Source organism: Callithrix jacchus, chromosome 6 (genome assembly GCF_049354715.1).
Source record: "Callithrix jacchus isolate 240 chromosome 6, calJac240_pri, whole genome shotgun sequence".
NCBI lineage: Eukaryota > Metazoa > Chordata > Mammalia > Primates > Cebidae > Callithrix > Callithrix jacchus.
In genome coordinates this window covers 157,843,086-157,859,083 of record NC_133507.1, presented here as the reverse complement: position 1 = coordinate 157,859,083, position 15,998 = coordinate 157,843,086, and the positions used below count along the sequence as shown (strand labels likewise).

Below are 15,998 nucleotides of genomic sequence, written 5' to 3'. Positions count from 1 at the left end.
CAGCCCCCCAGACTGCAGAGCAGCAGAAAAACAGAAAATGTCCAGCGAGGCAAAAACAGCAGCAAGAGCTGAATGAACACGGGTGGCACAGGAGCCCTGCAGAAGGACCGACAGTATGTGGACCCCTCAGACATCCGTGTGGACAGACAGCCTGGAAGACCCCCACCCACCCCAGCACTGTCAGCCCCTGGGAACCTACTGAAAGTCTAGGGAAGGACATGGGGGAGACCGATAGATGGACCGCGATGGGGCCTCACAATAGCAATTCGGGCTGAGCATGTGAACTGCAACGGATGCCCCTCGCCCCCACTCACTTTAAATTCACTACTGGAAAAGTGTGTTTCTGCCTGAACTTGAACCCCTAAAAGGCTCACAGCACACATGCAATCCCTTTTTATCACCAAGGAACACATATTTGGGTCAAGAACTTTCCCGATCTTATGTTTCCATCCTGCCCTCTCTTCTTTTCCCTTCTTCTTGGTATCTTTGCCTATTTGCATGCTGTTATCCCACAGTCTACGTTACTACTTTCTGACCAGAATCCCATTGAAATAAGACCAGGTGTATATGCACCTGAGGATGTATAGTGTATCAAGAATGTTTTTCTGGTAAGTTACAGTCCTCGTTTCAAAACTCTAGGCTGTGAAGCCCTTTGCAGGAAATAGGAGCCACTGGGGACTGCAGGGCTGCCCACTGTGGGTCTGTGGGGTGTGAACGTGCACAGGTGCTTCCTACCTGGTAGCAGGCCCCAAGCTCACAGGTGGGACAAGCTTCGGGCTTGGGTCTGCCTCTGTGTTGGCAAATAGCTCTCTGTGCAGAGAGGCCTTGGCAGAGGTGGAGGTGATGAGGACCGTGCTGGGAGCCCAGCCCCTCTCTGAGCCTGCCCAACTGTATTACCTGTTGGCATCTCCGGTCTCCACCATGGCTGTGGCTCCAGGTCGAGTTAGAGAGTGCACAACAGGAACTAGCCATTCTGAGAGCACCCTTTCTTTCCGGCCACTAGTAAGGAAGGGCACACCCCGGGGATTTGCTCAGTGTGTGCGCTCAAGAGGGTAGCTGATTGGTACAGTTTAAATGAAAACTCTGAATAGGAAGTATTGCCCCTGGAGGTGTTTACCTTAGCAGAGATGTAAGGGGCTGCGCCACAGGCACAGGAGCATGCAGTTGATTCCGATGAGGACACCAGTCCTACACCCCGAAACTCTCCTGCCTGGACAGCGAGTGGCACCTTCTCTGCGCCAGCCTTCTCTCCATGACCGTCTAGCTCACCCTGGCAATCATCCCCCGCCCACACCAAACTTGTTATTGCCTGAAAATTAAAAAATAAAACCCACACAGTATGCTCAAATGTTTTCCTTTTTATATCATTTCCAACAGGTTAGCCTGGTGGCTTTTGCTTCACGGTGGCACTGCTTTTCTAAACACGTTCATCCAGTTGGCCTGTGTGTGCCGCACGTATCTGTGTGTTACCATGCGTGCTGCCCGAATGCCGAAACACACTTCTAAAACTGAGACTGGATGCATTTTTAGGAAACAAAAAAACTTTATTTATAAAAATAACTTACAAATTGAGATTTTGAAATGCGATTGTTCGTCGTGTGCGCCGATTTGCAGCCCAGGAGAGTTTTCTGTGTTTTTTTTTAAAATGTAACTTTACAATACTATTAATGTCACAAACCGCGTAACAGAGCAGTTTTCTTTCCATTTCCCGTGCCGGTACAAAACACCACACAGATATAAAACTATGGTAAATAAAACATTTTAGCCAAGACTGGCATATATTTATATATTTATATATACTTATATATATAACATTTTCAAACAGCTAACAATTAGTGTCATCCTTAGTCAAAACCGAAGTCAAACTAACCTTAAAACTACAACAATCCGAATATACGTCAGCGCTATGCCTCCCAAACAATATTTAAAATATATTTAACTTTCAAATACATTTATAAGGTACGCCAAGAGTGAGAAAATAAAGTCTTACAATTTAAATACAAATCACCATATAAAAACAATGCAGGAAACACAGAAAGTCCTATCTTACAGAAGTCCAGGCAAGCCTGTCCTCAGCTGGCTCCGACGCACAGCACTGCCTGCTGCACACTGTCGGCACGCACAGCCAAACGACAGCCCCGTTGTCAAGAGAAAGAGAACGGACCCACGGGGACGCGTGCCCGCCTCTTCACGCCACTCAAGCATCAAGACCCGAAGCTACTTTGCTTTGCTCTAGAAAACCACAGGGCCTGTTCAAAAGCACGCCGGTCCCAGCGCCTGTGCAGGGCAAATCACTTGGTGCTCTGCTCCAAGGCAGAGTACTCTGTTTCTGAGACTCTGGAGGCATCGATGAGCTTGGTGAGCCCGGTTTTGGCCGAGTACTTGAAGATGAAGGCCTTCATCAGCTCGTACCTGTAGTTGCGATTGATGAAGCTGTAGAGGACAGGGTTGACGCAGCAGTGCACCAGTGACAGGCACTGCGTGACGTGCAGGGCCGTGAAGAGGGCGTACTCCAGCCGGCAGGTGAAGGGGATGTAGTGCAGGATGGAGAAGATGTCCAGCAGCACCGCGACATGGTAGGGCAGCCAGCAGATGAGGAAGACCACCACGTAGGAGAAGATGATCTTCCGGCTACTGTGCTTCTCCTGGTCGCCGGACGCCGAGATGGCTCTGGCCAGCAGGAAGTAGAAGACAGCGATGATGGAGAAGGGAACCGCGAAGCCCAGGATGACGGAGACCAGCTCCATGCCGATCAGCCACTCCTTGATGCTGTGCTCGGGGTAGAAGGACCGGCAATAGGTCTCATTGTTGGACGCAGATGTGATGGTCTTCAGGTAGTAGGTGTCGGGCAGAGACACGCAGAAGGCCAGCAGCCACACCAGGACACACACGACCCGGCGCACCATCTTCTTCCTACTGCTGGAGGTGTTGGTGAAGTAGGTGATGGAGAGGTAGCGGTCCACACTCATGCACGTGAGGAAGAAGATGCTGCCGAAGAGGTTGATGGAGAAGATGAGGTGCGTGACCTTGCACGTGAGCTCGCCCATGGGCCACTGGTTGTGCTGCACGAGGCTGACCACCCAGACCGGGATGGTGAGGACGACCCACAGGTCGGCGATGGCCAGGTTGAGGATGTAGCAGTGTGTGTCGTAGCCCGTGGTCTTGGCCTGGACGTTCACCCAGACCACCACGGAGTTGGCAATCATGCCGATGACGAAGATGAAGATGTAGATGAAGGAGAGTGTGTAGAGCAGGACGCTTTTGTTGGGCATGTTGGGGCACATCACCGTGTCCACCACGATGCAGTCGCTGCTGTTACACGGCCAGCTGATGTCCGAGAAGTTCCCCGGCTCCGAGTAGTCGAAGAGATGCAGATCCATCGTGCTGAGGGGAGCGACCGAATGACCTACGAGAAAAGCGAAGGAAAAAGACGCAAAAGTCACTTCATTAGGAAAAACTCAAGTTTCAGGCAAAATGCTTCTCTAGGACCCTGACAGGCTCAGCTGTTTTGGTTTAGCTCTGCAATGTCTTTGCAAAGAAGGGAGAAAAGAAAACATCCATAATAGGACTTCCAAAACAAAATAAAACACACCCCAAATCTAAATCCATGCCGACTCCAAGACAGAAACTGTGTTTGCTTTCTTCATTTTTTTATGGCTGTGTTCTCAAGACACCGTCAGCCTGGCTGTGCCCAGGCTGTGAAATCAACACAGTACGGGGGCCAAAGAAACGTCAGGTGGCTGAGCCCCGGCCACGGAGATGATGGCCCGCTTGCTTTGAGCAGGGAACAGTGGAGCTGTTTTATCTACGTCCCCATAGAATGGCAGGGTTGTCTGCTCCCGGCACTGCTGTGTTACAAGTGTCCCGCTTTGGTGTCTTAATGAAAGCATTTCAAATCCTCCTCCAAATTCGCACTGACAATGTGACTCAGCACTTTTTACCTTTCTGCTAAATTCACATGCCAACCTGGGTGTCAGGCGGCCCCAGCGTGCAGTCATAAAGCCTCTGCAAACACAGTGAGCCTAGGCAGGTTGCCCCGCAGTGTTTCTGCGCCCCAAACCTGAAGACTCTGAGCTGGCTGGGTGGTAGTTTTCAACGAAGGGCAGCCGACCAGCTGTCTCGAGCTCTGGGTCAGCACCTATTCTTCCATTCCTTTATTTGTTCAACTGCTTCCAGAGCAAAGTGTGCCAAGACCCAAAGCACAAAGATCACCACCTGCTGCATTTCAGGAGGGCTGACGATTTTCCCAACTGTTCTCCCCGCAGACCTGAGGTGAGGCCAACACTCCATCACCATTTAACTCCCAGCCAGAATTCAGCCACACAGTACCACTCATCAGACAGCGATTTCTCCAGATAGACTGACAGGCTGTCTACTGTCAGTCCGTCCCTAGGAAGGCCCTGAAATCCCTCCAGGCCATGGTCCTGGGTCAACAATTAGCCCTGCCCAAATCCCACTGCACAATTGTGGGGGGCAGGTAAAGTGAAAACATCGGCTCAAGGGTGCACTGTGGACAACTGACATTGTTGGCAGGCGAAGCCACAGCTGGGAAGCCGCCTGCTCCAAGATCAGACATTCCTGGGTTGGAACTCTGGCTCCTTTATTAATCAGCGTTTAACTTGAGAGCTAATCTGTCTGTGTCTGCCTCCCCAGGACAACAGCACCTATCTCACAGAAGGTGAGAAGAAAGGGCCTAATTCGGAGCTTGGCCCTAGCAGATGCTCAATAAAACATCACCCCCTTCTCCCTCCCTGGCCAGGAAGAAAGAACCCTGGGGACTCTCCCACCTAAGGGGAGCGGTTTTTCCCTTCCGCAAAAAGCAGAACCTTGTTTAACTCTGTGCCCCTTGAAAAGTGGCTCTTACTGGCTAAGTAATAAATATCCCCAGTGGAGGGAGACTCACAAGCCCACACAGAGCCTGGGCTGTTTGATGGGTTTCTCCTTTGGGACAAGATGACAGAATCCCTGAAGAGTGAGAGATTTAGCTGCCTCAGCTGGGCAGCCTCAACACGGCATGCAGAGGACCTTGTGTAAACCCTGCTGAGCGGGGGCTGCTGCAGGCTTCTGGGCATTTCCCTCTGCAAGATGTAAATGACCGTGAGGTCCCCTCCTGGTGACCCAACCTGGCTCAGTGTCCTCCACGGCCGAGAGAGAGATCTGGGCCTCCCATGACGGCCACATCCCCTGCCCACTCTGAAAGCCCTCTGTGGAGGAAACCACACTGCTTATGCAGCGGGAGGCCTGGCTGTCCTCAGAGTCACCCGCTAGGAGGAATCAAGCCCTGTGACCATCAACTTATCACAAAGCCTGATGCCCAAGCATGGGGGGCATGCCCGTGAAGGTGAGCAAGGTCAAGGTTAGGACAGAAACCCAAAGCAGGAGGCTCAGCACACCTGTCCTAAGACACAGCTCTAGAACGCCAAAAGGACGTAGCCCCTGCAGGTAGCTGAGGACACCCTGACCTGCCAGACTGCCCCCAGGGTGGACAGCCAGCCCCAGGCTGTGCCTTGAAGCTACTGTTGCCACCTTCCCTTGGCCACCAAATGACCCAGAGCCAACGCTCCACTCTCCACCCTGTGATTCCAGGAGACAAGAATTTCGCCTTCGCTCTCCCGCATGGCTCTACTGCAATGACCCTTGTTCCTTTTTCCCATTTCCTTAAAATGAAACTCATCTGCATTATAGCTTGGTTTATAAACCACTTTCACTCCGTGATCTCATTGGAATCCTAGGGGAGCAGAGGAGCTTGAATGGAGGATGTCTCATAGCTGGATAGCAGCAGGGACAGCAGCTGGGTCCAGAGGGCAGCTCAGCTGGTGCCTGGCGTGGGCTCCCTGCTCTGTTCCCACTGGCACAGCCACCAGCCTCAGCAGAAACTGCCATAAATCCTGGGGTCTGGGCCATTCACAAGAGCCACAAAGAAAGAAATGACCCTCAGTCTTTGTTTGCCTGAACTTGGATCCCAAACCCACCCACGTCCCTCCCTGACCTTGGAGACATTCCTGTGGCTCGGGTCTCACTCACCCTCCAGTGTACAGACATGGCAGGGGCCAGATGGCCAGGCACGTGGCCACTGCTCAGCACAGACAGGCTCCTGCAGGACGCAGGGTCACTCACTGAGAAGACACCTGGTTCTCACATCTCGAGTGTGTCCTTCCTTCCCTGGTCCTCCACTCTTAGCACAAAACAGACACTCACCCGCCTTGAGCTACCAGTCTTTGCTATTCTCAGAGCCCAGAGTGGGGCTGAGAGGTAGAGAAGGGCTCAGGGACCCCCATCCAGCCCTTGGGTTTCTACCTCTGTCCCCTTGGGAGAAGAAAATTTGACTTAAGGACCATTGGTCCTCCAAGTCAGAAACTATTTCTGAGACAGGCACTTCCCTGCTTGGCTGTCCTCACTCTGTCCTTGCCTCTCCCCTCCTGGGTGACAGAGTGCGAAACTTCCACCAAGGGCATGGCTGTTGCTACCCAAGGTCTGAATGAGAAAGCAGAGGCTGGAGCTCCTCACTGCCCCACCAATCACTGCTCACCAATCATCAGTCTCTGATCACTGATCCTCAATCATTAACCACCAGTCAGCCCAAGGAACAGCACCCCACATGGAGACCAGCCAGGAAATGAAACCAGAGGCCCACGCCCTGATCACCTGCTTTCCTCCAGGGGCCTGGACGGGCCTCTCCTTCCCACCACCAAAGTCTCCACTGGTCAGATAAAGGAAGGGAAGTACAGAGACAAGAAAGTGTAAGCAGACAGTGCAGTCATCAGGTCCTCTGCAAATTTAAATGGAAGCTGAAGATACAAAACAAAACCTTCATACAATAGCTCAGCCTTCTGTCATTCCGGCATGTTTCATGCATTAGGTTTCAGAAACAAACAAGGGCTGTTTCCAGAAAACAGATTATTATTTGACAAGGACAATCCCCTTATTCAAAACAGGGAACTGCCACGTAACATGGAATGCGGTCTGCGACAAAGGCTCCGGCCGCCCCAGCCTGCGTGCGGGACGTCTAGGGCGGGCAGGGCCCACGTTCGTGGGGCACCATTCACTGACGGTGTGCCTCCGCCACTGGAGCAAAGAATCCTCCTAAATCACCTGCTTAGATCTTAACAAGTGACTCTCTCGGAATGCCTGACGGAACAAAAGCTTCATAGGGCAAACCATGAAATGTGTAGCCCGGGCCCCTGGTTCCCAAAGGCCTGGTGACAAAGCTCTCTGCAAATCTGAGTGGAGAGAGGGAGGGAGGCCTCTAATGAACCCCCGGAGGGCCCTGCACAGGAATCACAGCTCCCCTCAAGCAAATGCAGGGGATTACCTCATCCCATACAGAAAGAGCTGACTGCATTCCGCACAAATCTGGATGGGCCAGCCCTTGGGTCCTTGTCTACATTCTTAATGCCTCTCCGCTTGTGCCCAGGTCTGTTTATGCTGGGAAGCTGGGATGGCAGATAACCACAGGGCCGGAAGGAGACATCCTCATTCCACTGAGACCAGTCACCCTCTGCTGGAATCAACCAGCAATTCCATTCCTGCTTGAGGCCAGGGTCTAAGAAACATGTCTGGGTGTGAATCAAACCTGCCCACTGCCTGCGTGTCTGTGGCCTCAGTGCCCACATCAGGGCGGGCAGGGAAATGAGACTCACTTCTGACTTAGGTTTTAAGGTTTCTGCATAAAAGATTCCAGGTAGTGGAAGAAAGGAGGCGGGGGCACAGAACAAAGGATGTTTCTTTCCGGCTCAATATGATGATACAAATTGACGTTTTTTAAAGCAGCATTTATTTACTAGCAAACAGTGGAGATGACAAATGCCTCTCAATAGAGGCGTGACTCAGTAAAGCCTGGTGTGTCTGCTGTCTGGAGTACAATACAGCTGTGACAGGGAGGCCTCCCTTCATCCACAGGGAGAGTTATGACATGCCGTTGAGTGAAAGACAATGTGCAGACACACACACACACACACACACACACACCGCACAATCCCAGCTGTGCAGAAGGAAACACAAAAATTACATTTGTGTATTTCTGTATGTAAATATATGTGCACGAAGGCATAGAAAAAAGACCTACGATAAGTATAAAACTTGGGGCCAGGAGGGAAGAAGGAGGGAACAAAAGGAGGCTTGTAGTTTTAGCTCTATAAACTTCTGTGTGATTTGAAATTTGACATCAAGAACTACGTAAATTTTAATAGAGGGAGGAACGGTCCACAGAACAATCAATGTTCCCGTTCCATTTTCGTGGACCACAGAGACCCAACGGAGAAGGAAAAGCAGTGAACGTCCATTTTCATTCCCCTTTTCCCAGCGCTTGCTCTGTTTTATCTCATGCATTCCTTCGTATGGGAGTCTTCTTTTCAGTGGCCTTGTCGCACATTGCAGTGATGGAAAGAGAGCTTTCCCGTGGCCGGCGGTGGGCAAGCATCTGCCTAGCCCTCCATCCTTGCTAGCCTATGGCCTGCAAAAGAACTCCTGTGTCCCTCACAGCAGAGATGGCACTGGGGCTCCTCTTGTCAATTGCAGGACTTTTCCGGGAGATGCACCTCTCCTTTCTGAGATGTTTTATTCATCAACCAAGTATCCTTGACAATGACCGTGCTGCATGTAGCAAGCAGCCAGGGGTATTTAGCTGCACAAAACGGTCTGCCTGGGCTCACTCTGCAAGCTGCGGGTGAAGCCAGAATTAGAGGTACCCAGGTTTACAGCCTCCGTGGGTGGTGGCTGAGTATGCGATCAGCATGTCCTCACGCTGGTTAGTTCCTTCCAGCGAACGCCACGTGTTCAGGCACCCGGCCAGTGTTCCCCTAAACTGCCTTCCATATGTTTGCAGTCTCCAACCACAGACTCTTCCCAACTGATGCCTCTGCCCTTCTGACGCTCCCACATTCTCCCGGCCCAACACAGCCCATCTCTACTATGGGATATCTTTTGTATCATCGAGTTGTTCAGGTTTCTTCCTCCTCTGCCTGTTGCTGCCAAGCCCCATACCCCCCACCAAGTCTTCTGTAACTTTGTATAGCTACAGCTATACAGCTATCCATCTACAGCACACAGTAGGTGCTCAGTGAGCCAGCAGTTAATCATGCCCCTCTGAGACCAGCGACTGTGGCCAGCAGCGGACACAGGCATCCAGGAGAGATTTTTCTGAAATTGCCACCTAGCTGGTGTTGGCAGAGAGCCTCTTGTTCGAGGGGGCACACTGCTCTGGGGAGCGTGAGGACGACAATCCAGAAACATCTCCCCTCAACCCCCGAGACCCCTCCGGCTAACTGGGAAGCACCCAGGCCCATCACACCCAAGGCTTGAGCAAGGTGGCGCCTGCCACTTTGGCAGAAAGATGAGGGGTTTCTACTCTGGGGGATTATGGGGGCCTTTATCAAGGAGGTTCCAGGAAGGCAGCCATAGGTGGAGTCACCCAGCCTGGCTGAGGCAAGGACTCTCCACAAAGGGCAGATGAAGGTAAGAGGTGGCCCTGAAGGGTGGGCAAGGAGGTGTGGCATGGGCTTGTCCATGCAGGAGCCAGGAAGGTCTAGAGGAAGGCCAGGGCTTTGGTGCAGAAGAGGCTTTGAGAATGTAGGTGATAGGATCCCCACAGGTGGCTCTGCAGTGGGGTGCAGACCAGGCCACAGCACACACGTCATCCTCTACAGTGGTACAGATAAGGTAACTCAGGCCAGGCCTGGGGCCCCAGGACCAGCTCTGAAACGAGCCCTCTGGCCCGCTGCGCCCTGCAGGACCTCTGCCTCCTTCACTGCCTTTCTGCAGTATGAGACCTGTGTCCCATAAGGGAATTTCATGAAGAAATTCAGTATTGTCCCAGACAAGAGCCGGGACAGTGGCTCTCACACCTGGAAACTGGGACCAGGCAAGGTGAAGAGATTGGGTTATCGCGGGCTTGAGGCTAAGAATAGAGTTCTTTTCCCCTTCCACCATCTCCAGAGACTCTCCAGTGGGAATCATGGTACGAAAGCTCACACTCCGGTCTCTTCCACCAGGCCAGCCCCTGCTAACACTGAGTGTACAGTGTAGATCAGGAGAATCCACACTACCCCTGAAGAACCGTTAAGCAACTGCACATCACTGAGTGTGTGGTGTGTGTGTGTGTGTGTGTCTGTGTCTGTGTCTGTGTGTTTTTAACCAATGCTACATTGAATTTATGGAGAAGCCAACCAAGCAACCTAGGGGAGAAGGCCAGGGAAGCTTCAACCCAGGCAGACTCTCTGTGACTATCTGCTAGGGCTGATAGCAGAATGGGGGCTGTCTGTCCCCTTTGCTGCCAGCAAATGGAAAACAGTCTCAACTACACATTCAGCAGAGACCATGAGTGATCTTATTTCATGGAAGTACATACCTGCTTTGAATTACTTGAGAACTCAAAAAATAATAACTACAGAAGACTCTATACCCTGATTCAGATACAGGACGCCTCTTCTCAGGGTCCTTAGACATACTTCACACGAACACATGGGACATCCTCTTCCACTTTAAGGATCTGGTGGATCAAATAAATCCCACGTCCAGAAACCTGAACTGGTCTATTGTGCTCAGCTGCCCGACAGGGAAGCAGAGTTGTACCCACAAGAGCAGGTCCAGAGATTCCCACGTAACAAAGGCTGCCGTCTGGCCTGGCCCAGTGTAACCAGAGCCCTGATTCCCACCCAGCTTAGGATGAGGACAAGGCAGTGGGAGGTCAGCCAGGCTAGGAGAGCCTCCTTACCGCCCCCCCCGCCCCCCCCGCCCTCAGCCAGACACAATGGGGTTCCCAGGAGGACTCTGTAACCTTAGGCTCTGCATATACAATTGAGGGAGGACATCCACATATCTGCCGTAGCAGGAAAAGCAGAAGATGCTTGCTATCTGGCTGACCCAGCCTTCACAATGCAAAGTTCCCCACACTGCGCTGGCCTTGTTATCTGTCCCTTTGCCAGCAGTGGTTCAAGGCCACCTGAGATAGTATCGGCCCTCCCCCACTCTTTCAGTGCCTGGAGCAAAACACAGTCTGCTTCCAAAACTACTTGTGGCTCTTTAAAATTATCGCCATAAAATTATGCAATTCCCTGATCACTTTAATACCAAAGCAATCATTTTTGTTGAATCCAAATTAGTAGATGAAAGCATCAACTATTCCCTGCAGGAAACCATCAAAATCAGGGACACCCCCTCCACCCCTCCCCGTCCTGAGTTGTCTATTTCGGGCTCGCTTGCTTTTATTTTAATAGGAAATATGTGTCCTAGGGCTATGTCTTCTTCTTTCCTGGACTCCAGTAACACTTCACATGACACAATCTTTAGTTTCTCTGTAACTTATACCCATACTCGTGCAATCCAACTGAAGGCATTTGAATACTACTCTCACTCCTAAGAGTAAAACCAGATTCCTTGGTTGCCTGGTTTAAAGGTACAAATGCCTTCTGGCCGCAAATTCCATTCATATTCTACGAAATCACTGAGAAAAATCCAAAGGTCTGGAATCTTTGAGGTCTTTTTCTTTCCCCTCAGTTGCTCTTAAGGTTTATGAAGTGACTGCCCTTCAGCCTCAGGTTTGAGTAACTTCCACCAATTTCCCTCATGTCGCCTTGAAAACAGGAGCTCTCTCCCTAAAATGATCGCACAAAAAGCCACTGTTCCTGACTGATTAAGTAGGGTTTTTTGTTTTGGGTTTTTTTTTTTTTTTTCATTCAGAAAGCCTATCCTTGGCCTGTTCTGGGCCTGATTAGAAATCATAATACCTTCTCAACCCCTCAACAACTTGCTGTTCATACCGGGGAAACACACCCCCAGAGTCCAGCCTCTGTGTGGCACAAGCATGCTGCCTTAGCAACACTTTAGTGAACTTTTTAAAAACTACAACCGTAGCATATGCCCTCTAAAAGAAAAAAAAGCTGATGGGCAGCAGCAAACTACAGCCATTTCTCCATTTTCTTTTGCTTTTCCACCCCCATCCTGGGCAGCTCTCCCCCTCCCCCTAATCTCCTGGAGGTTGTGGCATTAAGCTCTCCAGTTGTGTGCACATTCAAGTGTTTATGGCAGAGACTGGGGAAAAAAGAGCAAATTGTTTTCAAGCTGGAGCTCCCATGTGCAACTTTGCTTCAGAAAAAGGCTTTCCATCTGGGGAAAGCTCATACTCTGATGAAAGAAAGACGAGCAGTTTATCCATTTAAAATCTATGGAAACTTAAAGCCCAGAAATCAGCAGCCTCCACTTTCTGTGCTAGGCATGCCTCTCTGATGTCCACAATTTTCCTGGAATAACTAAAGTGACACAAAGGCAGCATCTGCCTTTAAAAAGAAAAAGGAAAAGTTTCCACGTTGAGACTTTGCAGACCGAAGTTTCAGGGGATGTCACTGCACCAGAGACCTTCAAAGGGCTGTAAACCATTTAGGAGGCTCTCTCCCACTTTTGAAAATGAAGTAATCCTGTTGCGAGCAAAAGGAAAGAAAGAAAGAAAAAAGAAGAAAAGAAAGAAAGAAAGAAAGAAAGAAAGAAAGAAAGAAAGAAAGAAAGAAAGAAAAAAAGAGGAAGAGAGAAAGAGAGACAGCCAGTCTGACTTTTACAACTTCTCATTCTCTCTGGAAGTTACAAGTCCTGGCTAAGCATCCAGCCCTGACCTCACTCCAAAGGTCTAACTCCCAGTCACTCCTTCAATCTTTGCACATGCCAACAAAATTGAACAAAATCCCCATTTTACCTGAAGACTATATTTAAATTGCAAAATAGTCGACTTGGGTGTGTGCTTTTCTTTCCCCCAATTGAAGTTGGACTTAACACCTTCTAAGAGAATACTCAAGTTAGATTACCAAGCACTACGAGAACAGACGAGAGACCGGGCTATATTTAACATTCATGTTTGTAGCTTCCGGACTTACAGGCTCTGGTAAATCCCCCAAAGTACTGAATTCAAGTGTATCTTGGACTCACAATGGTTCTCAGCAGTTTTCGCTTCATTTAAGGATGCCTATTAAGGAAGTGTTCATCGTTCTGGAAGTACGTATTTACTGCCAAATTCATCTGTTTCCAAACTAATACACCAGAAGCACAACAGGTAAACTGTGGTGCCAAGCGGATCCCCGTGCCAAACTGGGGAGGCAGAATGGATACTCCGTGTTCTCGCGAAGTTCCCCTGCTTACTGGAGCTTAAATAGCCACACAGCAAATAAACACCAGATTCCCGACACACACGGAAATTTCCTTCTGCGAGTGACTTACGAACACTGCCCTTTGCTTTCTGAAGCGAAAGGTGAAGCCCTCCCAATTAACGGAAGCACTTTGCAATGGAGCTACGTGAGCCTGGGTTTTCTGAAACCAGACCCACAGACTCAAAAGCACCCATCTAAGCGATTTTAAAGAAGTCCTTTGAAAAAGGCCACTTTGTAAAAGAAGCCATGCCTTCTTCCCAAGGCTGCTGCCGGAGCACCGCTTCCTTACCTCGGGGCTGGCTGGGCTGGCTGGGCTCGCTTGCCTTCCTGCCTGCGCTGTGCTCTGTGCGCTGGCTCCCTCAGCGCTGAGCAGTTTGCAACTGTGAGTTCTGCCGGCTGCAGACTTGCGTTATATACGCGGCAGGAAGGCGCCTCTGGCCTCTAGATGGCAGCTTTGTAACCCACATCTCTGCCGTGCCACCCCCATCCCACAGGCAGGCGTGCGCGCGCGCACACACACACACACACACCCCTCTTGTAAACCTCACTAGTCTGTTGTTTCCTGCACAAGCGCACTCTTGGGAAACCCCAGCCTTCCTTGATTTGCAAAAATCTGATGAAGCCACAAAGTCCAAACCCCATGGGGGAAAACGCCGAATAATCCCATTAACACCAGGAATTCCTCTAAATGCCTCTTCGTTCTAGGGAGGACTTTGTTCCCAAGACAAACTACTCTGAACTTCTGAACTTCGGTGTTGATTTACTAAGCCTGGGATTTCTGTGTTAATTCCTCCAAAACAGAAGTTACAGTTGTGGTATGACCAACGAATCTATCACACCGTATAACCCCGAAGTGGGGGAAAGAGTCTTTATAATAGATTATACTTGAATACTTTTATTTGTAAAGGACTTTAGATACAAAATCCTTGAGACTCTAATCAAGATAGTATTTTACAGTGTCTGCCCAGTGCCAGACACACATTAGGAAGAGAATAAATGCCTTTCGCTGAAGTCCTTGTCTGAGATGAGTCTGGCAAACACTTCACTACAATTGTTGGAATCTACAATCTTATTTGGAAGTGTATTGCTAAAGTTCCCTCCATGGGGGAATTCAACCTAAAAATGTGATCCAGGTGATACTCATCTCTAATGCGCCATTTACGAAAATCACCCATAAGGTAGGGACCCAAAGGCCACCGGCCAACCCGTCCTCACATGCAATGCTCTGGCTTCTGTGTTGCTTTCTGATCTCCTGGGGTTCCTTAGGAGCGGCTCATGTGAATGCGCCAGCTGTATTCACGCTTTCTCCAGAGCTAAAACTTTTGGAGATTCTTTTTATACTTCTACTAAAAGTAACAGCAGCCGCTGGGTCCCAAGGCTGAATCTGGGGGACTGGGAGGTCAAAGCCTGACGTGGCTAAAAAGTCTTTGTAGAGAAAGCCCTTTACAAAAGAAATATTTTGTTTAGATAAAAGCTGCACATTCTTCTCCTGAACTGCTGCCCGGCGGGAGGCAAAGCGCACACCTGCTCTCGCGGGGCCTCCGGAGGGGTAGCCCTGGGCCCGGCCTTTCCCAGCCCCAGCGCAGCGTCCCGCCACCGCCTCTGCAGGGCGGCGCAATCACTCTTCGTGTCACCTCAGCCCCAAGCACATCTCCACGCTCCCCAGAGATGCTGGAAAGGAAAACTGCGAGCGGCTGCGTCTACCCACACCCAAGACCTAGGCGAGACCTCGACCCTCCGCAGCATACTGTCTTGGCTTTTTTTGACCTGTTTCCTTCGTGTGGGGGACCCTGTGTCTGAGCCTGCTGGAAATCTACGGGGATTGCCCTGAGCTCTGCAGCTCGGTTTCCGCTCTCTGCGGCTGCGGCTGGGACCCGGGGCCTGTTCTCCAGGTAACGCGCTCCGCTTGCGCGCACGCTGGAAACACAGAGTGGGTGCGAATCCGTGCTGAGCTAAGCGTCCGCTCGCTGGAAGAAAGAAAGGCCACGTGAACGGGGACCTCGGACAGGATGCAGTTGCCAACGTGAACGCAACGCAGTGTTTTTGTTTTTGTTTTTTTTTTGAAGTAGAATCCACTTCTTGCATCCGGGACCAGCCCTCGCGCAGGGGCTAGAATCCACTAGGCCGCCTTGCAGCAGCCTGCGCCGCCCCGCGCCCACCCACGGCCCCGCACCCACCCACGGCCCGCGCCCAGCCCCGCACCCACATAGGGCCCGCACCCAGCCCGCACACACACACGGCCCAGGGCCCGCGTCCAGCCCCGGCCCGCACCCAGGCGGGTCCCGCACTCACCCACGGCCCACACCCAGCCCCGCACCCACATAGGGCCCGCACCCAGCCCGCACCCACATAGGGCCCGCACCCAGCCCGCACACACACACACGGCCCGCGCCCAGCCCCGCACCCACATAGGGCCCGCACCCAGACCTGTTCCGCACTCGCGCCTGCGAGGATTCTGGCCCCGGGGTCACCGCCCTCGCCCTCTTACGTCCCGACCCGTCCCCTAGTTCCGCCGGGCGGGGCTGCACGAGGCTTCCACGGGGAAGGGCGGACCCAGCGCCGGCGGGGGATAGGGCGGGGTGGGTCGGGAACCCTGGTCAGGCTCACGCCCTGGAGTGGGGGCTGGGTGTTTGCGGCCTGAACTTTGCAGTCTCCTTGGGCCTCCACCCTGTCCCAGAAAACAGTCCTGGGGGAAAACGAGACGGTAAGCAAGCAGGGCTTTTTAAGAAAACAAGATTCCATTTCCCTAGGACCCAAAAGGACTCGTGGAAAATTTTGCAGCATGCCCCTGCTTTTGAAAGACTGTGTTTGCAGCGTAAGGGCGAACTCCACCTCCATCCTCTAGGGGTCTCGGCTGCGTCCCAGAAT

General features: G+C 51.4%; 1 protein-coding gene across 2 annotated transcripts; it reads right to left on the bottom strand.

Annotated features, from left to right (window-relative positions):
* Positions 1 to 1,523: 1,523 nt before the first annotated feature.
* Positions 1,524 to 15,587, bottom strand: ACKR3 (atypical chemokine receptor 3). Of its 2 annotated transcripts, none has more exons than XM_008999755.4 (2): positions 15,558 to 15,587; positions 1,524 to 3,406 (listed from the first exon to the last, which is right to left on the bottom strand). In XM_008999755.4, the coding sequence occupies exon 2, from the start codon at positions 3,378 to 3,380 to the stop codon at positions 2,292 to 2,294; it is 1,089 nt and encodes a 362-aa protein (XP_008998003.4). In that variant the 5' UTR covers positions 3,381 to 3,406; positions 15,558 to 15,587; the 3' UTR covers positions 1,524 to 2,291. The 2 variants fall into 2 exon arrangements, with proteins under 2 accessions (XP_008998003.4, XP_008998002.4); XM_008999754.5 differs by lacking the exon at positions 15,558 to 15,587 and adding an exon at positions 13,420 to 13,514.
* Between the last annotated feature and the right edge of the window lie 411 nt (positions 15,588 to 15,998).